This window comes from Pseudochaenichthys georgianus, chromosome 19 (genome assembly GCF_902827115.2).
Source record: "Pseudochaenichthys georgianus chromosome 19, fPseGeo1.2, whole genome shotgun sequence".
Lineage (NCBI taxonomy): Eukaryota > Metazoa > Chordata > Actinopteri > Perciformes > Channichthyidae > Pseudochaenichthys > Pseudochaenichthys georgianus.
Genome location: NC_047521.1, coordinates 21,560,628 through 21,588,093, shown reverse-complemented (window position 1 = coordinate 21,588,093; position 27,466 = coordinate 21,560,628). Strand labels below are relative to the sequence as shown.

The following is a 27,466-nucleotide window of genomic DNA, read 5'->3' as shown; positions in this document are numbered from 1 at the left end:
TGTGCAGCTGCCCTCCATTCACTTTTCATCAACTGGGTGACAAACACTGATGAGGTCATTGCAATATAGCATCTGTAAGAACAAGTGCCCTCTATTTGTCATGTACTCTGCTTCATATCAGATGCATGAGCAGCTTCTGGGAGCGTATCCTACGTGTTGATGACATTTGAACTAAGAGAATAAGCCAGAAGAAAATAATATGTGAAATGTAAGATTGTTATGCTCTCCATGTCTGATCAGGCTGTTTAGTTTGGTGGAATTCTCTCAAACGGAGACATGTAGAGCGTTAAGTGCGACATCGCTCAAACAGGAAGTGTAAATTGGTCAGAATCATGTCATAAATGTTGTTATTACTCACATGAAGGTTAGAAACTTCCTACACTCGTGTGCGGCGATCTGTTAAAAGAGAAGAAACCCTCATAAACAAGCGAGGCTTTTATTTTGTTATATTCATTTATTGTTCAATAAAAATAGATTTTAAAAAAGTGACGTGATGTCTCCTTCATGACTTCGCCCGCGGGGTCTGCCAACAGCTCCTTGTAAACATGGGGCTAAACTTTATTTCTCAACCGGAGAGGGAATTCAAACCCCCCCCCCCCCCCCTCGCTTCAGCTTCATCTCAAGACAGACGCTAACTTCACTGACCTTTGACCTCAGTAGTGATGACAGCCCCACATTCACTTCCTTTCACATTTGGGGCAGATACAGTACATTCATCTCCTGGTTGTCCTCTATCTATGTACAACGGTTTGCTTTCTGGTTGTGTGATTGGTTGTTTGCAGTTGGTCCTTAAAAACTGCCTTTAACAACGAGAATAAAGAAGACATCTAAGCGTTAACACAACAGTTCAAGCCATTTTTAGTAAAACCAATTACATTTTATAACATCGGTTTGTCACAAGACGTCTTTATACAGTAGTTACACGTAAACACATCTTGGAAAGTGTAAGGAAACTGTGTAAACACTTTGAGAGGCCGCCTGCGACAGGAACCTGGAATGCTACAGGGACCGAGGCCAGGTCCAACCGCTCCTCTCCTGGACCTTTCTGGTGCTACATTTGGAAATGCTGCAGGTTCTTATAACGGTGTGACGTTGCTTAGCCGGTGGTGAGAGAAAAGTTTTGATCTTATGCTTAAAAACTGTTGATAAACAATAAATAAAACACAACAGCCTGCAGTTAGGGATGTTGAGTTCGATGTAAACGGTTTTAAATGAGGAGAGGAATTCAAACTGGGCACAGGTTCCCAACAAATATCTAAAAAGGATGGTAAGGAGTGTTAAGAGGCCTTCTTTATTGTGTTAGTTAGATTTAGTGTTTTGTCCCAAAAGTGCAATGCCTGCATCAGTGTTTTGGGAATATAAATATATGTTACTCTGCTAACAAACACGGGGCCTCTTAACAACTAGAGTCATCCCTTTTCACAATAGACTCCCTCTGGGAGACGCTGCTCTAGACTGGCGGGCACCGCTTTCTGATGCATCGGGGAATACCACTGAACCAAACACAACAAAAACACGACACCGGTTAACTTTTAGCACAGCATGAACTACAGTACTTCAGATCAGCACAACTCTGGAAGGTTTACATGCTTTTTTTTTCGACCCATCTATTAGAAAAAACAAAAAAGAGTCAAGTATTGCTTTTGTTTTGTCTGGGGTGGAAATCCAAATGAGCTGGTTTAGTGTTAGCTACACTACGACTGAGTCTACGATACAGGGGGCTGCGAGAAGAAGCGCGCCAGCTTTCTGAAAGATGCAGCGTCGGCCCTCCTCCTCCTCCTCCTCCTCTCTCACTCTTCATCAAGCTCACTTTTCATTGCTTGGCTGCTTTGCTACCAGACAGTGGCCAAAAGCAGTTGAGTGACAGGCTGACGGGCCAGATCGTTTGCACCGTTTACGACGCCACCCCCCCCCCCCCTGGGCCGGGTCCAGCGCCCACATCCTGGGGACATGTTGCCGGGCGGCTGCAGGCGACAGCTCTTTGAGAATGACACAATGAGAGAGTTCATAGAAAGATCTGTGTCCGCGTGCGGCTGCAACGATGACGCTGCCCATCTTCTGTTGGCAACGCCTCGATGTGCCGTCGTCAAAGTGACGCTCCATTAATCTCGTTCGCCATCACTATCTTTTCCCGAATGATCCTCGACAGCGCTGAAACTATTTCCTCTTTGTTATATTTTGTTATCGTTCATTTGGTGTCCATACTCGGGTATTTGAAAAAAAGTTCCATAGAAACTTCTCCGATGACAAGCACACGGCAGTAGTATGACATATTACAGCTGCAGTTGTGGATGATTACACCACAGTGGGACAACATATCGTAGGCCTGTTTGTACAACTGTAACAGTTCCTTCATTTTTATACACATTTATCCCAAGAGAATGTAAAGGTCTTGAGTCTCTCTCCTGGAAGTGTCAGACTGTAGTGGCCCGGCTTTGTGTGAGCGCTAGTGGTGAATACTCCTTTATACGGACGCACAGTTTTCCCCTCAGCCAGGGGTTCTGCAGCTCCAGGGGACAGAAATCATCCTGAAGCCACTTTTCTCTGTTGTCCACCACCAGCACGAGGCCAAAGTGCTTTATCTGTTCGGGGCTGTAGTACACACACGGCTCCTGTTCCCCCCCGCTGCTGCCGAGCATGCGCCGCGACACCACGTTCATCTCCTGCACCACCAGCTGCACCATCTCCCGCGCCGACGTCCCTGGAGTCACACAGAGCTGGAAGACAGGAAGGAAAGATATCATTCAGCGCTACAGACTACAGCTGGACTATATCAAGATGATATATTGTATTGTGAAATGTATGGTGAATAGAGTGCATTTAAATAGCGCTTTTTTCCTCAAAGCACCTTTACCTACACATCTCAGCATTCACACCCATTCATACAGAGGCAGAAGTGCCATACAAGGGGACAATTGCTTAAGGCCCATGGCCGTCCCATCGTGAGCAACTTAGGTAAACTATCGTGCCAAAGGATTGAACCCCCAACCAACCGATTGGTAAACGGCTACATCACTTCACTTTACTGTAAACGAGCTTTTAAAACCAGGAAACTCTTACAATATCCAAAATGTAAGTGGATATCTTAGAGTTTCCTGGTTTTAAAAGCTCGTTTACAGTAAAGTGAATTTACCTGACTGTTCCAGTAGTCAGTGCGTGAATACTTTGTGAAATAATCAATCTTCAACCCTACAATATCCTAAAGATGCCAAGGTATTTGGTCATAAATATTGTTGTCTATGATAATCTTCTTATCACCCAGCCCCAACACAAATATACCTTAACACTGGTCTCCTTGGGCAGGCCTGTGTGATACTGCGGGTAAACTTTGAGCGTGGCGTGGCAGCCTTTCCTGAGGGAGGCCGGCGACAGCGAGGAGAGTCTCTGCGTGCCGCTGTCTTGCGATAACGTACGCGCCGGTGGAAGATGTGGGAGGCAGCGCTCAGCCGGGCAACAGCGATCCACAGACGATGGCCGGTGACATCTCCTCTGCGGCGAGGTGGAGGGCGAGGGGCAGGAGCTGTGGTAGGAGTAAGGCAGGTGGGCGGAGGGGAACTCCAGGCTGCTGGTCCTCACACAGAAGGCCTGCCTCTTCTCTGTGATGTGCAGCAGCTCGATCTGCCGGCTGGGCAGGATGAAGTCGCTGTCGAACAGCTCGGGGCCGCCCCTCCGCCTCTCCCCGCCACAACGCCCTCCTCGTCCGCACCGCTCGCCGTCCCTCCCGTGCTGCGGCTCGGAGGCCTGAAGGACGTCTGGAGTGGAGTCTCTCAGCGCCCCACTGCCCCGCCCCCCCCCGCCGAGACACCCCCCGCCTCCTGAGCTGCTGCCGTCGCTACGCAGGAACCCGCGAGGCTCCAGCGGCGCGGAGGAGGAGAGCGGGGAGGCCGGCAGCAGGTCCAGCTCCCGGGGACTCTGAGCACGGCTGGAGTCGTAGTCACTGTCGGTGGTGAGGAAGACCTCGGAGGAGCCCTCTTCATCTGATAGACCAGCAAAATCTGCAAAATGGGAGAAATATTCATATTGTGTCAGAATCAATGACTCAGGGACAGTTCTAACCCACAGGCCATAAGATTGCTAAACACTTGAGCTCTGTTAACTGCCCCGATAAACATTCCTGTTTGTTTTTAACCGCAATAAACCGTATTTCATTTTGTTTTAATTTACATTATTTAATTTCATATTCTGTTCTTCTACACATCCTATATTCTATTGTATGTTGCATTGTTGGAGGAGCTCAGGTCAGAATAATTCCATTTCTACACTGTAGCTTATGTGCATATGACAATACAACCTTTGGATTTGAATAACATCCTATATTAATAATACTATCATATTACCGCACAATTCTAAATGTTTTTGTTGCCAGATGTGGATTCTGACCTGAGTGCTTGAGGCAGGGTTCGGGAGAAGGCATCGGGGAGGGCAGGAAGTCGGCCTGAGAGGAGGTGGAGGGAGGTTTCTCAGGGAGCACTTCCTTGGAGAAGTCAATGATCCAACTTATGGAGATGCCCCCTGTTGGCTGCTTGTAGCGAGCGTACTGCAGAGCATCCATGATCCACCTCGCATCCCGCCACACTTCCTCCATTTCCTGTTCAACAAGACCATAGTAGCTCAGCTCAGTAACACATATCGATCTCCAAGACACATATTAGTACATAACAAAAGGTGCAGCTGTGTAAAACGTTTTTGAATTCCAGATGTGTTACCTGAATGTGTTCCTGGACCTGCTGGTGTTTCTTCTTGGCAGAAAGCAGCTCAGTCTCAGAGAAGGCCTCCCTTAGGGCCTGCTGGGACATGAGGGACTCCAGCTCCAGCAACGCAGACACTCTGCAGTACTGGCCGATGAAACTGGGGCAATAAGCATTAAAGTGGACTGTGGGAGGAAAAGGGAATCCAACAGGAAGAAAGAGGAATGTAAAACGATGTGTCAGTAAATACGGGAGCATATAGATTTGGAAGCAGCAGTTGGTGTCAAATTTCTTATTTCTGCCAAAAAAATCTGCTATACTGACCCAGTTCAAAGACCTGGAGGGGCAGGGTGAGGAAGCCGGAGCGGGGGGAGTACGGGTTGTTCTGACCAGGAGCTGTGCACACTTCATCTGAAGGTGGCAGGAGGAGCAGGAAGGACACTTTCTCACCAAACTCCACCACTTCCTGGCTGTAGATACGGAATTCCTGCACCTGCCCGCACCGACACACAGGTTTATTGGAATGTGTATGCCACGTCCTATTTCTTCAATATTAACTTGATAAAGATAATTTAGCTGGACCTGGGTGTATGCAGGAATCCTGAAGTCAACTGTAAAAGCTTTTAAGACCTTTTAAGACCCTTTCCATGCATTTTAAGACCTCATCGCCGCTTTGAGTTTTAACCGGTTACCTTGGCGACACACTTGACCTCACATTGACTATATACAGTATTGATTGTCCTTCCTCCTTATCTTCCAACCATTTGGACGCAGACTTGCATTTCCCCATAACGATGTTGTTTAGCAACCGGCGTAAACGGACCTTCGCGCTATCAAGCAGTGAGCGTGCGATGTCCTGTTCAGATTACGTCAAAGCAACGGGATGCCATCAATAAACTACACAGAATCACACCACACACCTACGCCATGATTACATTCAGGCAGACTGTAGAATACAACCTCTTTGGGCAATTTATATACTTATTGAAAACAAGCTACAAAATGTAATACCTTGGAAAATGCCGTTTAATACTTTTTAATAGCCTTAATTGTCGCTAAATTGATTTATCAACTTTTAATACTTTTTAAGACCCCGCGGACAGCTCCCTTTTATGTTGTAAATTCATACATTTTTAAGGTCATTACAGGTTTCATTTGAAAGATAGAAGTAAAGGCGAAGTCCCTGGTTTGGATCACACGCAGAGGCCACCATGAACTACATTGTTTGAGCTTAAGTATCCAGGAAGTAGAACCAGACTCGATTTGAAGAAATACAGCAACTGCATGGTTTGCTGTAATAAGGGGTTATTGCATATCGCTAATACACGGTTGGGCTTTTTTTAAAGAAGGTCAAGGGTAAAACAATCGTACTGCTAAAGCAATGTTTGTTGTTTTTAAAACTATTTTGAAACATCCATCCCTTCTGGAACCAAATATATTGAAGATTTCATCAGTAATCTATGGTACATATATATTCATGTTCACATCCATTAAATCTTTTATGGTACAGCCGTGGAAGTGTGTGAAGTCCTTTCTGCCAGTAGGAACAGCGGGTGGTGAAAGGTTAAAGTCAATCGGACAATGATTGCCATTGTGCTGGAATTCGAACCATGTTCTTTTACAGAAATCATGTAGAATTAGTGGTCTAACCAGAACTGGCTGGATATCCATTGGGATCATTTCCATGGCTTTGAGTTCCTGCCTCTGTGACTTGGCTGGAAGTCATTCGAGGAGTTAAACTGGTTCCACGAAATCAGACAAAACCAGTTCACACAAAAACACATTTTTAGCATTTGGTAAAGTCTGGGAATCTAACTGCAGAACATCATTATGTTGTTGGATAACGATTCACACCGCTTCAGATTGACTCTGACCTGATTGCCTGGGATGTTGATGTGCGCCATCAGGTCCTTGATGGCGCTGCGCAGGTCCTGTAAGAGGCGATGAGGAGCGCTCTGCTCTTCATCATCCATTTCAATCGCTTCCTCCAGAGAGCTGAGAGCCTGCAGCCACTGCCACTCCTCTCTACAACACACACACACACACACACACACACACACACACACACACACACACACACACACACACACACACACACACACACACACACACACACACACACACACACACACACACACACACACACACACACACACACACACACACACACACACACACACACACACACACACACACACACACACACACACACACACACACACACACACACACACACACACACACACACATACATATATCAGTCATTGATATATATTGATGTATATTCAGCTATCTGGTCAACACTCATCCAAAACCCACATTATAGGAATACTTCACCCACAACATCATCATTTGTATATCAATTACTCAACCCATGTTAGCTTGAATTCTTGAAGACAACTTTGTTTTTCTTGTGGGCTGCGTTAAACAGCAGCACAACGTTAACTAATCATCTGTTTACAAACTCCATCACAACTCCGGCAGTGTAATCAAAGTCTCATTGAACCAGTCGTGTGGTTACTACTTCCCAAACACCAGCATTCCCCGATAACTTGACTGTTTCAAACAGTTCCTAACCCTTACACTGGTTTAGTAATTGACATACACATGTGGAGGATCCCTTAGAATGGCCCACAGTGTGATCCCCACCTGGACACGTTGCTGTTGTCCCGAATTTTGGTGTGACAGAGGACGTTGGGGAGCTTCTGAGGCACCAGCACTCTGATCTGCTCCACTGAGGTACACAGCTTCAGGTAGCCCAGGTATAACCCGGGGGCCAACACCTTCCTGCTCCGCCTGTGATAAGCCAGCTTCTCCTGGGGACAGCAGGTGGAGAGCGAGTGAGTGAGAGGATGGTACGATTGTGTGGGGATACAGATTCTAATTGTCTCTTTAAATAACCTCACATTCAACTACATTATGTATTTGTATGCTTTGCTGCTGTTACTGTTTAAAAGGCTTCAGTCTAAAGTTGTTTCCGACAAAGTGGAAGTCAGCACGGCAGAATAGCCCACCAGCACATTTTTATGTATCTCATCATACAATTTGTTCATAACTGGCCACAAAACAAATATTTCAGTGAAATGTGGTTTTGCCAGGGGGTGTCTCCAGCATTGTATTCTACCCACAAGGACAAGCCAACTCACACTGGAGACAAAACGGCACGGCAACAATGGTATCAAGTTTATCGGGCTACATAGACAAAATCAACTTGTGGTTAGGTTCCAGATTGTGGTCGCTCTGAACAAAACAGCCACAACGCATTTGTTACAGAACACAAAACAACAACAATTAGAAAGATTACCATCAGCTCACAATGCTGAAATTCAAATGTCACTCTCCAATTTCCACCTCCTGAATGAGCAGCTTTTAAAGATAAAGTGACTGAGATGATTAACATCCGTGCCGGGTGGGCATGGATTAAAGATTGGACTTTTAATTTATTTGTTGGCAAGCTTATTCAATATGTGTCTTCACAAAGAAGGTGACAAATGGAAAAGGGGAGTCATGATGATTAATCTTTGTCCAAATAAACAGTGTCTACATAAGCAGCACTCATAATTGGAAGCACATTGTAAATAACAGTCCTATTGTTTTGGCCTCATGTTTACTGGTTCTCCGCGAATGAGAGTTTAAAGCGATACCAATAGATGAATGTTTTCCAGTGTTTTTGGGACATTTTGTTTTTGACAAAGTGCATTACACCACGCTGTGTCATCTCGCTAAATCTCCGGGTAACAACAAAATGCAAAGAATGAGCCTGATAGAAACCAGAACCGCTGCTGACAATCCCATTCCAGCAGCCTGTCTCCAAAACAAAAGCAGAAACCAATGGCTCTCTTCCTGCAGGACTCACATGGAGCGTGATGAGAAGCATGTCCAGAGCGCTGGGCTCCTCGGGGGACGAGATGGACTTGCGTTGGAGCTGGAGTTTGCAGAGCTGCGTCCAGCGAACCCCATCCAGGTTAGGAGAGGAGCTCATGTCCTTCAGCAGAACCAGCAGGGCGTTACCATGCTTGTCTTTGATTGGCTCAAAATACACCTGACCGAGGTCCTGGGTTCCCAGCATTCCCTGAGGAAAGACATCAGACAATCTTATATCTTATTTTATTGATCTAACATGCTTCAATAGCAATATTTCTTTTTACGTTGGTCTTTTTTATTTATTTCTAAATCCTTTAACCTTTATTCGAATTAGGGTATTTTTATTACTATTATCTTTTTATTTGTATTTCTTTTGTACCTATGTTCACTTTGTTTTATGGGGTTTTATATTTTATATTGTTGCATCGATTCAGTTCGAGAGAAACCATTATTTATTTTATTTTTATTATCATACATTTGACCTCCTTGAACATTTTATATTTTGCTGCATGTAAAGTTCTTAACAAATAATCTGAGGGGATATTTTAATAATAAAATAAATAAAATAAATAAAATAAATAAAATAAATAAAATAGAATCAATAAAATAAATAAAATAAATAAAATAAATAAAATAAATAAAATAAATAAAATAAATAAAATAAAATAATTAAAATAATTGTATTGCTATTTAGCATTGTTATCCTTTTTTAGAGCATAGGGAGGAAAGGATAGAATGGATGTAGCCACTATCAACCTTTACAAACCACGGGGTCATATCGTAGCTCTATAGTCTGGTACCTGTAGTTGTGAGACAGCCTGCAGCATCTTGAGGCGCGTCTGGAGAGTGCAGGAACAAGAAGACTGCGAAGGACTGAGACACTGCTGCAGCCAGGGAATCTCCTCCCATAGATACGACACCTGGAACATGAGATGGACACATACATTGATTATTTTAGTATTAGTATTAACAACCAATGGGAAATGTTATCATGTGTTCAAATATAGGATTATGAGGGAGAAAGTTACTGAAGGAAACCCATTGTTCTTTCCATCAGTTATACAATGATTGTATAAATGCGTTACAGTGGTCCATCACTTGTTGAGCAATTGTTAAAGTTGATGTTTTGTGTTCCTTTCTCTGTTTGTTCTACCTTGGTAAACCAGAGGAAGTCCTGCATGAGGGAGCTGGAGTAGGAATCTTCCACCTCCACGATAGGAATCTGGTCCTCTGGAGTCACTAGCACATTATCATCTCTGTAGAGTATGGATGTCAGGTACAGACCCCTGAAAAGTAACATAGTACATGTGTTAGGATAAAACACAACTCTTCTTCTTCTTACATTTCAATTACAATGTACCAAACAATTACTGATATTTTGCCTTGTTGTGTATATCTAACAATCAATAATGAATATAACACCTTCACACCATAATGAACATATATATGTCATTTGACAAATTAAACACTACATTTCAAATCACATGACATACAATTCCTTTGATATTAAAAGTCTACAGCGTGGAAGTCAATTATTTTCATATCTACCTTTTCAAGCTTTTAACAAATTTGCTGGTAGGTTGGAAGAGGTGGCGCAGGCTTTTGGAAACGGAGTGCTTCCTCCCTTGCTGTGGCGCTTTGCACTGTTCTGCATGGACAAGAACAGGACAACATTCATTCCAAATAAACAGAATAAGTTAGTCAGATTACTTCAATGAGGATTCTGATGCTCTTGCCTTGTCTTTTAAGTCGTGGCACGTGTGAGAAGCTGGGGCATTGCTCTGATTGGCTGTCTCATTTTCTTGCTAACACCAATGAATACCTCTGTCCTGACAAACTTTAGAAACATCTCTCCCGGTGACAGGCCGTTACCTAACTGACAACAAACTTGACAGGTCCAACAACACGGCCGGGGTGGAATGTTTTTGGACATTTCATGCGCTCCAGTGGCGCGGCACCATTTGACAGTCATGCTGGCTGCCAGCAGCAGACTATGGGCCTTTAGGGAACTACTAGCCCTCCGGTCCCTGAGGGACACTAACTGTGTGTATATGTATGTGTGTGTGTGTTTACCTGCACATACTAAAGCTGCTGGAGCATGGCGAGTATTGAGCTACAGCCATGTGAGTGGAGCCAAGGAGCTGTAGTAATTTGTGTGTGTGTGTGTGTGTGTGTGTGTGTGTCTGTGTGTGTCTTAACCCTTTGCCACTCACTGACAGGGAGGTCAGTTAAGTCTGTGGGGACATGTTTATTTTTAGTGGGCCTGTAGGGGGTTGGAGGCGAGAGAGGGAGGTGTGTGTGTATGTATGTGTGTGTTTGTGTGGGCGCCTATTGGTGAGATAACGCGCCTCCCAACTCATTAGAAACCCTCAGTCCCAAACCCTCCACAGATTCCCTCTCCTCCCCTCCCAGGTGAGCGTACTCCCCAGGCCACTTAAAGTCAATAAATCCCCCCATTCAGGACCCGAAAATAACTAATTTTCTCTTCAGGTGCACGAGTCGCGGTGGAGTAACGAGAAAAAACAGCGCCCCTCGACCCCTCTCACCTCCCCACATTTCTCTTTTACTCGCGAGTCTGTTCGGCTCTGGTCCCGCTGGCCTCAGTCCGTGTTTGACACTGAGTAAGACAGACAAGTAGGGCTGACTGCTGGGGTACCTGTGTTAGTCAAGGCCTCTTTCACAGTTTAATTAATAGTGTTTGGACAAGAGGGAGAATGTGGCGTGGGCCGCGAGCCGCGCTGCGATGGGGGGGTGCGTACATGGACATGTGCGAGGGAGTCGGCACTGAAAGAGAAAGTGAATATTTGTGTCTGTTTCATGTACATGTGTATCTGTGCGTGCCTGTCTATCTTTATGTGTGTATATGTATGGACAGTAGACAGGGCGACTAGGCGGGCTGTGGGGGGTGGAGGTGGGGGGGGCAGTAGTCAGTGTTAATTTATGCCCTCTCCCGACTCCAGCCTAGGACTCGTCTCTTACAGGAATAACAAACATGACCCGGGGACACGCCACCTCGGCTACCGTGCCTGAACTCTGGAGCTCAATCAGTCGCCGTCTGAAGAACCAAGAGCCACTCAATACTGACTATTATATCGCGCCTCGCCTTATTGCAAATACGGACTGGCCACAGTGGACAATAGTAAGTGGGCGAGTGTGTTTGGGCGTGTGGGATTGCTAGAAAAAAAGAGAGACATCTTGCTCAATGCTAAATGCAGTTTGCCGTCATGTAAAAGAGTCAGTGTGGACAGGTTCGGACTCTTATGGGAGCAGCTTACGGCCTGCAGTGTTTGGGGGTATAAACAGCCTGAGTGTGAGAGAAGCTGCATTTTGTCACAGAGAGAGAGGTATTCAGAAGGAGGAAGGGCTGAGTCATGGAAAGATGTGAAAGTAGGGGGGTGTGGGGTCGGTTGAGACAGAGGGGAGGGTATTATTTTTGAGGTGGCATGCCGTCTTAGGGTGAATGCCCCCCCGAAGTACTTGTCGTGCCTGAGATTGTAAAGTGTCTGTCAAGGTGAGATGAAACACAGAGACTGGTGAGACGGGTTACACCTGCACGTTCAACCGTCCATTGCTCACCGTCGTGTTCGTTTACACGGAGAATATTTATGAAACCCGAACTAGACGGTTGCTTAAAGTTCAGATGTGTTTGTTTAAAAGCTGACGGGCGTACTGAAAAGGACAGACGCTCAGTTTAATGTCAGAAGCTCGGAGCAATTTCACTTCTGCTACTTTAATTCAACCGACACCAGAAATAACATCTGCGTCGTTTCAAGTGTACGTTCGAGAATTTGCTGAATGTAATTCCAAAGTTAAACCACTTTTAAACGTCTGGTTTATTAACATGTGCTCATATGTAGAGTACATCAAGTCACTATCACTACCAGGTTTGAGGCTTTGGGTTTCACTAGGGGTCAGCTATGCAAACCGTTAAAGCGCTCAGATTACAGTTCAGTCTTTTAGCTTAACACGCCCACCAAATCGATCAAAAACTTGTTGATACCATGGCAGACACAGTGGCGGTGGGCTTCTTTTATCTGTCCCAGTAGCTGGTCAAGTGCCTCCTTCTGGCCTCTCTGACGGGGAGCGCGGCCATCGATATCCCTCCAACCTGCAGGCAGAGATAAGAAACCATATTAGAATATGACCATGCAATGTTTGTGTGTCATGGCGCTGATTTGGAATCTCTATGCAGGTGCCTTAAACTGATCTTTGTTTTAATGATGGGTTTAAAAGAAAAAGGTCCAAGACGAAACGTTTATTAAATATACTAGAGGCATACAGTAGCTCGATGGACGGCATCCACCACTTTGATCCAGACTGAAATACTGCTTCTCAACAATTATTGGATGAATCGTTACTTGCCCACAGGGCATGAATCATTCTGACTTTAATTTATTATCCTGTCGTCATGAAATGTCAACTATTTGATAGATTAAAATAAAATATGGCACAAACACTCAAGTTCCCCTTCTGTTGAATGGGAAACACTTTGTTTATCCCCTTACTTCTCATGTAGCGCTGTTATCTAGTCAAATATTACGTTTGCCCAATGTATGGATAACTGCTAAACATCAGCGTGTTGCATTCTCATGATGTTAGCATATTAGGATGCTAATTTTAGCCTTCAGGTCAAAGCGTGCCTTCATTTGATTCAAAGATAAACCTGACCTATGAACAAAGATATAGCACCCAACATTGATGACTGAGTAGTCATGTAAGATGTGTAATATCAAAAGGCTGACACTGGGAAAGCAGACACACAGTGCTCAGAGTAGAATGTTTGAATCACATTATTTAAACATGTGAACCAGTAGCTATGAACTATGTAGCAATACCTTTGGTTAGAAGTGAGTAAACTGGACTCAAACCAACACTTTGACCATTTTATGTGCACACAGTGCTGACAAATACATCAGTGGGACTCTTTGTGAGGCTGGGGATTGAGAGGGAGTTTAATCATAAATCTGCTTGGGACCCCAACACATTTCAGGCAGACCCCGTTCCCCAGGCTGCCAATAGTAAGAGTGTGAGGTGTGTGAGATGGCCTGCTTCTCAAACAGGTCTTGTGTGTGTATTATAGGAACCAGCACCCACCCCAGTGTGAGAAAGCTGTGGTTGGCTGAAAGACACACCTCCTGAGCGCTACTGCTTCTGGCTGCCTGCACATATTTTGGCTCAGAACAGGCAGTATGCACACACACACGCACACGCACGCACACACACACACACTTCCCCATCCCTCCTTATAGATGACCATCTCTGCAGAAAACGATCCTTCTGCCTAAAGTGTCAGTAAGCCAGCATCCCAGCTTGCTCACTGGAGGATGTGTCAGCGATAACCCACCCCCACCCCCCTGCCACCACCACCATCAACCACCCCCCTCCACAACTCCCTCTCCTGGAGCCCCCCGGAGGGCGCGTGCAGCTGAAACACGGTGAGCTCTATTCCCGGAAAGGTGCCTGTCCCGACAGGACAAGCGGGCCCTTTAATGGGCGTCCACGGCCCGGTATAAGGCCCCCACTGTTGGGGCCGCGCCGCGTGCTACAGCACAGACATGCAAATATTTCCAGTGGTAGGCCCAAATGGAAAACACAAACACGCAACATCGAAATTAGCTCTGAGAGAGGGAGGGAGGTGGACAGTGCAGAAAAAAAGAGAGGGAAAGCCCGGTCTCCTAAAATGAAGACACACACACACACACACACACACACACACACACACACACACACACACACACACACACACACACACACACACACACACACACACACACACACACACACACACACACACACACACACACACACACACACACACACACACACACACACACACACACACACACACACACACACACACACACACACACACACACACACACACACACTTGCTGAATAACACGGTGCGCTGATGAGAACAAACATGTTCATGTGTTCCCCAGATGTGCTCCGAGTGGGCCAACACACCCTCACGCACAGCACCTATGTTCACTCTCTTACAGTAGGTGCACAGACTTCTGCACACAAATCATCTCATTGTTCAATAGACTGAATAAACTGATATCCTTTATTTTCATTATATACTATTGGGCAAGACATACATCGATACAACTAAACATTTAAGAGTCCTCAACTTGTCCTTTGTAGCTAATTAGAAAAAGCAGATAGATAGATAAAGACAGACAGGAAGAAAGAGGGTCCTTTGCTCTGGTGAGTCAACACCTCAGCTGTTGCTGCACATGACTTCACGGTTAACTTCTTGGCTGAACTCGTGCAGCGTCTTCTGCCAGCCGGCCCCAAACGCCATCCTGAGGCTATGGTTACACACTCTGACGTCCACAGAGGGCATCCCAAAACCCACTCAGCCCGCTGGTCATGGAGGGTCCAGCTGTCACCCCCCCACCTCCTCCCCAATGATGTCAAAGCAACGTGGGAATGACGTTAGAAGTACCGAATCGATTGATGTTGAACTGATGCAAAGTCCCCTTGATGTGTGGGAAAGCTATGGTGTCATCGTGCAGGACACACACACACACACACACACACACACACACACACACACACACACACACATCTTGCGGCTAAGTCCTGTGTGAAAACCACTTTTGGTGTTAATTCAGTGACGCCAGCCAAAAGCCTTCAGGGCACTTGTTCCATGCTTTTATTAAATGGAAGTTTTAGGTTTTGCCTTGTGAGAAATGTACACACACATATTGGTACACACAGTGGAGACTTACTGGAAGGTGCAGCGCAGGACGGGGTGGAGACTTGTGGAGGCCCCCAACCCTTCATGTTGTAGGCTGACACCTGGACATAGTAATAGGTCCCCTGTAAGGACATGACACATGACAGTTAAGGCACCATATACATATCTATGTGTGTGTGTGTGTGTGTGTGTGTGTGTGTGTATGTGTGTGTGTGTGTGTGTGTGTGTGTGTGTGTGTGTGTGTGTGTGTGTGTGTGTGTGTGTGTGCATCTATGTGTGTGACAGTGACTCTTGCTAGGTCACTGTCTGTCTTCTTTTCGGTGTGTGTGTGTGTGTGTGTGTGTGTGTGTGTGTGTGTGTGTGTGTGTGTGTGTGTGTGTGTGTCTATCTGGAAGCTGTGTCTGTCTCCGTGCCCAGTGTGCAGACAGCAGGCCTCTGTCTCTCCTTTCTCAGCCAGATCAATCAAAGCAGCCGCCGACACTTCCTGACCTCGCCTTGACCCCTGTCATGTGACAGGAGTGAGCTTTGGCTGGCAGCAGGGTCTTAAAGGGGCGGGGGGGGGGGGGGGGGGTTTCTCTCACAATAACAAACAACCAGTGGAGCGTCCAATTGTCTACATGCCCGCTTAAAAATGCCAAACATAAATCAGGTGGCAGGCTACCAAGCTGCTCTTTCCATCATTTCAGAGGCGGTTTTGCAACTGTTGCGTTTGAATGGTCAGCAGCCAGGACTTTGAACAAATAACAAATAAACTGTGTTTTCCAATTGTTTCTTTTTATGCAGGACCATAAGTCTTTCGCCCTCCCCATCATCATTTGGGATTGATGGTGACTGGAGTTTGATGTATGTAATAAAAGAAGCGTCGCTTGGGAGAAGCCTTCAAATGTCACCAAGGCCAACATGTAAATAATATCAGGGGAAGAATAGCTACTAAATGTTCTATCGGTCAGCACTAACAGCTGGAGAAGCTGGACCTCAGCGGTTCTTTGTGTTGTCCAGATAATGTATGATTGTATCCTTTTTATCAGGCAGTTCTCATTGATTGAGGTGGGAGCAGAGGGAATAGGTTCATGTGAAAATGGTGTAGTCGGCAAGGAAGATACATGTATACGAGTTCAAAACAAGCCTTGCATGTATTATGCAGCAGCCTTTGAACGCAGCAGATACTAGACAATAAATTAGGTTATTCTAACCCTTTCATTGCGAAGACAACAATTCTGGCAGAACTTACAGAAGTGAGTCCAGTGATGTTGCACTGCAGCAGAGTGGTGTCCTCAACAAGCATCTCGCCCAGCAAAGGACTCAATGAAGGAGCACTGCTCCAGCTCACTGCAAATACACACAAACACACCAATAAATAAGAAAAGACACATATTAGAGATTTCAGAAATGCTTGTGACTCTCTAGTGACACTTTGAGATGTAAGTAGTTGGGTCTAAATTAGTGTTAATTTCGTTGACTAAAACTATGACGAAATATGTTCGTCAACGACCTTTTTTTCCATGACGAAAACGAGACGATGACGAGACGGCACCGACGGCAGTAAACAATAACTGCAACGAAATCATCATGCAACGAAATCATCATGCAATATCAATTTTCGTTGACGAAAAGTGACGAGACGAAAATGTAGTTTACTAAATAAAAACTATGCCAAAATCTCTCTTTACTTTCGTTGACGAAAAATGAGGAGACGAAATATTATCAAAGATAACGTTACATCTCTGATAGTCAGTTTTTCTCCCAGCAGTTACATTTCCGGTGCTGCGCTGGGCAGCAGTTGTGTGTGTCTGTGGTGCGCGCTGTTGTGTGTGTCTGTGTGTGTCTGTGTGTGTCTGTGGTGTTGTGTGGGATTTGGGCCCGCTGTTTTAATCAGGGCTGAATACAACATTTTAATTGTTTTATTATTATGTTCAGTGGCGGTGCCAGGGTATGCTGGGGTAGGTTACAGCCATACCAAGAAATGGCTTAGCCCCACCATGAAAAATGATTTTAAAGTAAGCTAAATAAAGTCCGCCAACTCGCGCGGAGTAAATTGCACAGACAGCAGTAAATACAGAAGACTAGAAACGGTTTGAAAACTTTTGTCACGTAGTGATCATCTTCTCAATAGAACATCTTTGATAATGTCTTCTGGCCAATCAGAATCAAGATAACGGCGTGGTGTTGTTGCAGGAAGTCCCGACGGAGAATACTTTTGCTGTAGTACATCTCTATACATCGATACAACATTACGTGTTGATAGAAATCAACACGTAATGAAATAAGACCCCACGGTTTGATGATTGATAGGTGTGTGTGGGCTGTCTTTCATGTTGACACACAGAACAATGGGGGCTTTCCACCCTTATCCACAATGTAAAGTAATTCACAGCCTCTCCTCTTGTCTCTGTGAGGAGCAGCAGGTTCAGCTTTCAGAACACAGTAACACAAAACTAAAATGGCATTCATTTTTTTAAATATGTCGTGTAGTAATAGATTTATTTATTTTTCTTCTCAAGAGAGTACCAGAATGTGTATTTTATTTTAGTATTTCAAAAAATTTCTTGGGGGAGAATCCCCCCAGACCCTCTGCAGGGGTTGGGTTTTCAGCATGTCAACTCTTTCACCTGTGGGGAAATTGCAGGATTGGCTCCAGGTCGCCCTTTTTATTTACTACAAGACAAATGTGCCTTTTTATTTCATACAGTTCACTTTGGATTGAGACGGGGAAATAACCTAAACCTCACGCGTGGCGTTTCACTGTCAAGGGGAGCGTGTATGTAATTACATTGCAAATACTGACTTGAGCCCCACCATTGTATGGGTTAGCCCTACCATAGATTACCCAACACAAATACTCTGGAGCCACCACTAATTATGTTTATTGTTGTTTGTAGGGCTTTGTCCTAATATTTATTTTTGTTTTAAACTATGTTGAAAGATTAGTTTAATATCATTTTTTTTATTTTGCTATGAAATTCTCGCTGCGAGCGAGACTGGTTTTTCGCTGGGTTGAGTCCTGTTGGGTTTTTGAGTGAGATGCGGCACAGCAGCCTGTCAGTCTACTCTTGCTAGGTTAGTTTGGCTATTATCATTTATATTTATCTGCAACAATGGATATCAGGAAGTGGTTCACACTTATACACTTGAAAGGAATATGGCAACTCAGCGCCAGATGCAGCACATTAGAAGACATCAGTTTCGTTACCAACGAGCTAGCAAGCCAGCCAGGGACAAGGGAGGCTGGCAATCAATTATATTTTGAAGAGAAATTGACTCAAGCCGGCTCTCTCACAAACTCCTGCTCTGTGCGCAAGCAGACCGCTGCACATGCTCTCTGCCTCGCTCAATCTCTCTCACTCCACCTCTCCACCCTGTGTGCGCTCAAGTTTGCCTGCGTGCTTGCCCAAGTTGGCACAGCGTTACAAATGTGCCACAAAACCAACCAATGGATGTAGCCTATAATAAGACCGTCAACAGCCTTATGGCAACCTAACCCCCCCCCCTTGACAAATCTCGAGATTTCCCGGGAAATGTAAGATTCGGGGTGGGCCCGCCCTGGTAAATCAATTGCCCGCCCAGAGACGTATGTCTGCCTATGGACCAGTTTGCCTTGCGTATGTCTGGTCTAACTCATGGTCTAACTAACCTTATTTAACAGAAAAGAAAATGGTAACAACAGGGCTTGGGAGCAGTGGTCGCACTCGCGTTAACCGAATTACCCCCCCCCCCCGGTCAGCGCGAGTGAGTGATAAATTGTGCACTCGACGGGTAATAATGGATTATGACGGAAATGTTACGATCCTGTCCGTCAAAATGACTGACAACGAAAAAGTCTAAAGCCACCACTGCTTGGGAGAAAGAAACGACGTGATATTTGGGCCCTTTTTCGCTACAATGAGGCGGAGAAAAAAAGCGAATGCATTGTTTCATCAGAAGGGAATTAATGTGGCCATAACACAGGTAAAAACACCACAAACCTGACCATAATACTCTCTGCAAAGCTGCTTTCTAATCAACCTGTGTTTTTCATCAAATAAGGACAAGATATAATCTTATTGTGAAATACGTTTGACTAAAATGACAAATTATTGGTTTTGGCTAGACTAGTTTGACTGAAATGTTCTATATAATCTGATGACTAAAAAAGACTCAACAGTTTTCATTGACAAAAAGTAGACTAAAATAATTAGTTTTCTTTGACTAAAATGCTCAGACTTTTAGTCGACTAAAACTTGACTAAATAAAAACAGGATGAAGGTGACTAAATATGACTAAAACTAACAAGAACATTTAACACAGGACTAAGACTAAATAAAAAATAGCTGACGAAATTAACACTAGTCTAAATGAAGCAGTGGCTCAGGCACGGTGGCTGACCTTTGTACTTGGTAACCACAGCAGAGTTGACACAGAGAGGCTCCTGGAAGTCCACCCGTAGACTGGTGCTGCTGCTGACAGACAGACGGACTGCACAGGGTGCGTCTGGAGGGTCTGGGCACACAGACAGAAACATGGCAAGTTAATAAAGAAGACCACAACTTAGATCCTTTAATGTGTATAATGGTGCAAGTCTATATAATTGGGAGCTAACTTTAATAAAAGCGCTAGGTCTTCCTGGTCTGTTGCACAACACACTGTTCCTTCTAAATGTTTAAAAAGTCAAGTAGAGTGAGCCTTTGAAATTGAAGCAATTTACATTCAGTTATGGAATATGTGATCTATCATCTTCACAAATTAATGTTCACCCAGGCAAACCTGAGGAGCAAGGGTGTCAGCGATGAATGATTTTCATTCAAGTCCACACAACAGGGTTTGATTTGTTTTGCATCAAAGTGCAGATTGGTTTTAGTGGAAGGGAGGAGTGTGTGTGCGTGTGAGCGAGACTGCTTTCGGGGGTGGCTGTCTACTGCCACTAAGCGTGTCATGAAAGTCCTATAAAAAATTAAAGCAGGACTAGAGGCGTGCTATGTTTACACACACACACACACACACACACACACACACACACACACACACACACACACACACACACACACACACACACACACACACACACACACACACACACACACACACACACACACACACACACACACACACACACACACACACACACACACACACACACACACACACACACACACACACACACACACACACACACACACACACACACACACAGCTTTCCAGTGTGGAGGCCATTAACTCGGCCCAGACAGAATGCAAGCAGAAAAAAAGGGGGCAAAGATTAAAACCCAAGACGACTGCTCATATGATCTGAGCGGCAGTTTTGCTCTCAACTGTTCAACCATAAAAAAAGCCTTACCAGCATGCTCGAAGCCCGTCTGCATGCGTCTGAAGAGCCGGAGCCTCCACTCCCAGGCCTTAAGCTGCCTCTCGCGGTCGGACCCCTCCCGCTCACAAGGACCCTCGCTCCGGACCTGAGCCTGGAGCTCCGACACCCGCTGCTCAGCCTCCTGCACCAACGTCACCAAATGCACCGATCTGCCCTCCAGACTCACAACTAGGCATAGAGAGACAGGAGGAGAGAGAAGTGAATGCGTGCATACTGTGTTAAAAGAAGAAGTAAAGTCGGCACTCCATTATTTCAGAACCACTTTGACATCCAGAAACATTCACACATAAGAAAGACAGTTGGTTAAAAAAGCTCAAAGCTGAGCAATGCTCCACTATACGTTTTAAATGGGCTGTTTTTCCAAACCAAGATTCAAAGAGAAAATGGAAAATACTGTGAACCGACGATAGAGAAATTCTTAATTAAAAAACATTTCTCTCAGTATTACAAAGCATTTCTTTTTCAAGTATCACTACAAATGTTCTTGTAAAAATGATTTACCCAGCTAAATTAGAGAAGTGCATTGGCCTTGAAAAAGTGGCTCACAAAAGCAAGTGAAATTGCTTTAGCAGGGATTCTATTTAATGCCTTTGTTTGCCAAAATGCTGTGGCAGATTCCTCCATAAACTTCATTTAACTAAGCAGACCCTCTTTAGAGATGACATCACATAGAAAATGACACAGAAAATGTGGCAATGAAAGTGAGAGGGGCAAGAGAGGGAGGAGTATTCTTCGTTTGCGGTCATAAAACAAAATGGTGGGAACGTGCATGGGCATCATTTTAAACTGCCATTGTAAAAGTATTTTCCTGCTAAACCTGTGGAAAAAACAGTTTAACTTAACTATTTATATCAAATTGTGCAGCCTCACGCAGCCTGCATCAGAGAAATGTGTTTCTGTGAGAGGGACGTGTTACTAATATGTGAACAATGATGTTTACTTCAGCAAAAAAACGATTTATCGTAGATGCGATTCAGCACCCAATTAAAATATTCAAACCATGACCGTGCGGGTGATGGCTTACAAATGATCAAAGATTGCAATACCAACATGGAGAGCGCACTTTTAAAGAGGCCGTAGGCTACTGTGCTTTTTTTTGGGGGGGGGGGGGGGTTCCCTTTCCTGTAGTGGGTTATATAGAAGTGTGTGCATGTAAATGGTCTGAACGGCTAAAATCCCTGTGTTTCTCTCCCACACACTCCCCCCCCCCTCCCCCTGCCTGAAACGCCTCTATTAGACTCCTTTGTTTACTTTCAGAACCTAGTGACATCACTATGTAACACTTGCGCTTCTATTGGCTAGCGTTCCAACACATTGAACTTTATGAGCTAAGGGGCGGGACAACTCTAAGCGGTTGACCAATCACAACAGAGCCAGCCAGCTAACCAATCAGAGCAGACTGGGCTCTGGTTTCAGACAGAGGGTGAAAAGAGGTGCTGCAGCACAGGCAGTGTGAGAGAAATAAAGAGCTTTTTGAACATTAAAGCATGGAGACATGTCACAGTAGAGGCACAGAGTACAAATGTGAATCTGAAAATGAGCATAATAGGGTCCCTTTAAATAAAAGTATAGAACCGGTAACATAAAGCTGTTAAGGTTAAAAAGGACAGTAGCATACTGTTCTTCTTCTTTGGTGGCTGGTCATTCTGGGAGTGTTTGGGACTGGTGTGTGTCTGTGTTTAGTCTGTGTGGTCTGTGTTTGTTCATTGTAGATTCCACTGTTGAGCGTTAGATTCCACTGTTGACAGTAAGTTTAAAGCTCCGTGTCAAAATGTCCATCTGGGTGTTTAATTCTGCGGCTCTGTCGGTGTCTCCTCAGCGACTGAGAGCTTCTCTTTGAATCCCAGCGTCTCTTCTGGGTGTCAGTTTTGTTGTTCTCCTCAGCCACTTGTGTGTTAGAGGCCATTTGTCACTTTTAAAACAGGTAATGCGAGGGGTCGGGGGTTAGAGTGAGGGCTTAAGTTAGGATCACTAGCGAGGTTCCTCGGACTTGTCCTAGATGGATGGAAACAACTGCTAAAGGGAGATTTTGATTTACATTTCCAGCCTTCCCAGGGTGAGAAACTGGTCCAGATGCTGTCACTAGTGTACGTGTGTCTTGATTTGTCCTTATTTCACATCAGGCGGATTAAAGGGTCCTTTGTCCTATCAAACGCCACCAAGCTTTATAATGTGAATATGACTTAGTTTGATTGTCTTGGTGTGCCTATGTCTCCCTGGTAACCACACACTCAAGTCAAGTATGACAATATCAATAAGCATCAGATTCAATTTCAGTCAAAGCTCAAGGAAAAGTCTTTGATGTCGATTCTCCTCAGATGGAGTTTGATTAGCAAATGCTTATAAAAATAGAGGCATTTACTTTCCTTTAATGCTGTTGTTGTATTTCTTTCTGTAAGTTCTCTGTGTACACACACACACACACACACACACACACACACACACACACACACACACACACACACACACACACACACACACACACACACACACACACACACACACACACACACACACACACACACACACACACACACACACACACACACACACACACCTCACACTCTCTTACGAGTTATTCGAGTTCTTGCGAGAGCGCACAATCAAAGAGCAAACTTCAGTAAACATCACTTTCCATTCAAGTGTTTTCAATTTTATGATACCTTTATAAGACGTCTGGCTCGTTTGCGTGTGTGTTTGTGTGTGTGTGCGCACAAGTAAAAACACAAACAGCCTGGGAGCCTTGCTGGCGAGTTCTAATCATTAACAGAGGAAGGCTCAGCAGATCACAGACGGCGAAAAGTGCTTACGAAGATGACTAATATTGCATCATGATTACCAGCCCTTCATCTCACGTTTAATAGGTTTTCACTGCCAGTGCAAAACGGAGAGTGTGTGTGTTGGTCAGAACTTTGTGGATGAATGTGATACTGGCGTTGACAGTGTTAACTCCGATCATATGGCTGTTGAAGCCCAAAAAACACTCCGTCTGGTATCAGTTCTGAGGTTGAAATCTCCACTGGAAAATGATGATAACAGGTAGTGTTGGCTATCACTCACGTCATAACTTTCAAAGAACAAAAGCTAGGATTGGCAGAAGTCAACTACCTGGCTTTTTCCACATATCACATAAGATTTTATTGGCGCAATCATCGAGAAAAATAACCTGCTTGGAGATCAAAGCCAAGGGAGCATTTGCTAAGCTAAGAATCACCTGTAGGCCCGCCACACCGTCACATGTTACAAGAGAAAATATGATTGAATACAAGAGACTGAATACACGAGAGGAAAATTGCTCCTCTTTGTATACAGACGTTGTGGTAACCCTATCGTAGATACTTTCTCCAGAAGGACGATGAATTGAGCTACGACACTACATTTCATGTGATCCTTATCTTTGGGGCTGCACTTGGCTTAATAGTAGCTTTGGCAACTTTTCATAACCTCCCTTTGAACACAGTCCAGCGAGTGGGTGAGCTTTGCTGTAAAAATGAAAACAAATAACACACAACTGCCATTCCAGTGAGCATAATAGCAACGTGTGTGTATCTTTTCTAGATGCTTAAATACCAAGTAGGATGCAAGAAGTGTTCAGAGTATTCTTCAAACCATGAGCACGGAATCTACCCTAGAGACTGTCCAATGGAAAATAGTTTTGATTGATTTTTTAGCGTTAAAGTTATTATGTTTTGCTCCTCTACTCACAGTGGGGGCTCTCCTTGGCACCAGCTCGCAGTAGCAGCTTTGCCATGGGCACATTGTTGGTCATGATAGCGATATCGAGGGGAAGGAGACCCTCGCTGTTTGGGGTGTTGTGGTCCAGCTCCTCCAGACTGTACTGGGACAGAAGCAGCTGAACCAAGTCCATCTCCTGGTGCTCCACCGCCTCGAACAACGCTTCATTACTCTGGAACTGAGATACAAAGAAAGTGAAAAGAAATGGAATAGCGTTAAAAGCTTACGTTGTGATACGTCGGGCATGTCAGCTTGTATCAATGGACAGGTCAACAAATAGAACGTTTCTAAAAATATTTTCTGTCTACATTGACAACGAGTGGGTGTATGATGTCACTACCTTAGGTTCTCTGACTAACCAAGTCTATATCTTTTCCCTGACTATTTTTAGACTACATTAATCCCGGGCTTATTTTTTCCCCTTGTGTCTCTTACTATGGTGGTTTTGCGCAGCCTCTCTTTGTCTCCTCCCCGTCCCGACACCACACTGTCCTCCAGGGCAGGGGGGTTGGTGCCCACACGGAACTTTCCAGACAAGTTACGATACAGTCGTCGAGCCGCGTTTGGCGAGGACAGGCTGCCCGACTTGCGGGCCGGGGCCGGCTGGTGGGCCTGGTCCCCCCTCATGGGCTGCGTCATCTTGGGAGAGTCAGCCCTGAAGGAGAGATGGGAGGGTAGGAGACATGAGGGATACTGCTGGTCATAAAAAAGCGGACTATGACATTTTAAACCGTACATGACCATGTGAAGCTTGATGAATTCTTGAATCCAAAGAGTTAACATATTTAGAGAATAGCACTCCACTCTTCACACTCAAGTTCAGAAAAAGCCGGTCCTCTTTCCGTCTTTATAGCTTTCCAGTTTATCTCCATAAAACAAACACTGACTTGCCTATTTTAATTAATGTTGCTAATGAAACCTACTAAAATAATTTATGCTCTATATTGATGGAGGGATAAAGGAAAGGAACATGAAAGGAAGGAAGGGCAGCTGCTTGGTTGACTCACTTCGAGCTAATTCTGGTCTGGAAATCAATGGTAATCCATCCAATAACATCAAAGGATCATCATTTATACTCAACAGGAAACACTTTTAGATTCTGGGTCTTGAAAGACATCACTAAAACATGTGTGATGAATCTCGGCATGAATGTGTCAATACAGTTTGAACCAGACATCAGGGCCTCACAGGACTCACATGGTACTATATATCAGTTATGCATCAATGAATGAAACATAATCAACGCCAAGTATTCAACTAACATTTTGGATTGGGACAACTTAAAGCTAAGTAATGCAACACCAACCTATTTTTTTTTTTTTTTTTTAACCTTTATTTATACAGATAAAATCCCATTGAGATCATTGATCTCTTTTCCAAGGGAGACCTGTTCAAGTAGTTCCACATGAAACATAAAAGCATAAACAGAACAACAAAAGGACATCATCCAGCATCATTTACATAATTATCCACATAAACAGGTACCAATAGCTTCTGATTGAGTAGCATCCAACCTATGACCCCCTTTCACAGGTACATACATAACAAGGTCAAGCTTAGAGTTAGTTACTCGATTTACTTTTGTGGGGTTAACCCTAACCCTAAAGAGATGTCTTCAACCCCCTGGAAAGACACTCCTAACACCTTTCTGAGAACTGATCTACAGTATGGCATTGTGATAAATGACTGATCCCCCAGATGACCATCACGTTGGCATTATCAGTTCCCAGTAACAGTAAGCTGGGGCTGCTCTGTAACGTCAAGTCTTTCTGATTGGTTTCAAAGGAACAGCATCTCTTGCCACTGGTGTCTTGGCATGAATGGTATGACGACTATGCCGGGCCTCTCCATTCTGCCATGGGAACCGTGTAGATCACCGTGTTTTTCTAGGGGGAGTCTGGTACGTGGCGTTCACACACACTCGACTGCTGAAGGAAATGTCAGCAAGACTCTCCAGGCGATGGGGACAGACTCCGTGACGGGTCTCACCAAACAGAAGCAGAGAGATAAATGAATTCCTCAAGGACGCACTTTCAACACCTTTCTCTCCTTCTGATACTCTCCAAGCATCTTCTGAACTTGTTTCAGTTCTTATCATTTCTTTGCCTCTCCTTCTCGGCTCTGTTCTTTGTTCTTTATCATGGCCTTTTGCTCTTTCCTCTTATCTCCTTATTGCCTCTCATTTCCCTCCCATCAACAACATTTTTTCTGCCTCCTTCCCTCACTCCCTTAAGCTTCTGTTCTTGCCTTTATTTTCTCTGATTCATCTTTTCATTGCAGTATGACTATAATCAAAGAATCTTTCAGGACATACTGTACAGTTATTCCAGCACCACAATTCCACTCGAAACATCCACACTCAATTCAATTTGATGTGAACTGAGAGTAATTAGGTAATGAGTTATATATCAATTTTGAGACATGTTTTAAAAGAATGAGGACATGATTATAACCATATTTGATTTGAAAGGGAGCAGTTACTTATTTTGGCCTTTTTCAACATAATAATTAAAAAACTTCTCATTAAAAGACCATAGGTTGAAGCCCTGTCAGCCCTGCAGCAGTCAACATGTTTGTCTTGAGCCACGTGTCCTTGAGAAATGCTTGCTTATTATCAGTCACTCTGGAAAACATCATCAGTTAAATACCGCAAAAGTAAATGTTGTTCTTAAAGTGCTATGGTTTGAAAAGGGGCAGGGAGAGGTTGAGGAAAGTAAATAAAGTTTGAGTTACGTTGGTCCATCATGCCATATGCCAAGAAGTATCACACGGGCCAAGAACAGATTTGTCAAGGTGAAAACATCTGTAGGAAAAATGTTATTTATACTCCCGCTCCGCTATGGACGTGTGAGCCCACACACACACACACACACACACACACACACACACACACACACACACACACACACACACACACACACACACACACACACACACACACACACACACACACACACACACACACACACACACACACACACACACCACACACACACACACACACACACACACACACACACACACACACACACACACACACACACACACACACACACACACACACACACACACACACACACACACACATCACTTCAGGGGACATTACATTGACTTACATGCATTTCCTGGAGA

At 44.5% G+C, this 27,466-nt stretch overlaps 1 protein-coding gene across 1 annotated transcript in view; it reads right to left on the bottom strand.

Annotated features, from left to right (window-relative positions):
* Positions 1-501: 501 nt before the first annotated feature.
* Positions 502-27,466, bottom strand: part of ankfn1b (ankyrin repeat and fibronectin type III domain containing 1b) — a 123,046-nt gene continuing 96,081 nt past the window's right edge. Inside the window, exons 6-23 of the mRNA XM_034107132.2 lie at positions 24,770-24,989; positions 24,305-24,512; positions 20,570-20,767; positions 19,621-19,734; positions 16,490-16,587; positions 15,290-15,380; positions 12,553-12,660; positions 10,101-10,200; positions 9,706-9,838; positions 9,353-9,472; positions 8,545-8,760; positions 7,338-7,504; positions 6,563-6,713; positions 5,013-5,181; positions 4,707-4,873; positions 4,381-4,588; positions 3,280-3,995; positions 502-2,717 (exon numbers count right to left, since the gene is read on the bottom strand). Of these exons, the coding sequence (XP_033963023.1) occupies positions 2,415-2,717; positions 3,280-3,995; positions 4,381-4,588; positions 4,707-4,873; positions 5,013-5,181; positions 6,563-6,713; positions 7,338-7,504; positions 8,545-8,760; positions 9,353-9,472; positions 9,706-9,838; positions 10,101-10,200; positions 12,553-12,660; positions 15,290-15,380; positions 16,490-16,587; positions 19,621-19,734; positions 20,570-20,767; positions 24,305-24,512; positions 24,770-24,989 (3,487 nt within the window). The 3' untranslated portion in view covers positions 502-2,414. The remainder of the gene's footprint in view (positions 2,718-3,279; positions 3,996-4,380; positions 4,589-4,706; positions 4,874-5,012; positions 5,182-6,562; positions 6,714-7,337; positions 7,505-8,544; positions 8,761-9,352; positions 9,473-9,705; positions 9,839-10,100; positions 10,201-12,552; positions 12,661-15,289; positions 15,381-16,489; positions 16,588-19,620; positions 19,735-20,569; positions 20,768-24,304; positions 24,513-24,769; positions 24,990-27,466) is intronic.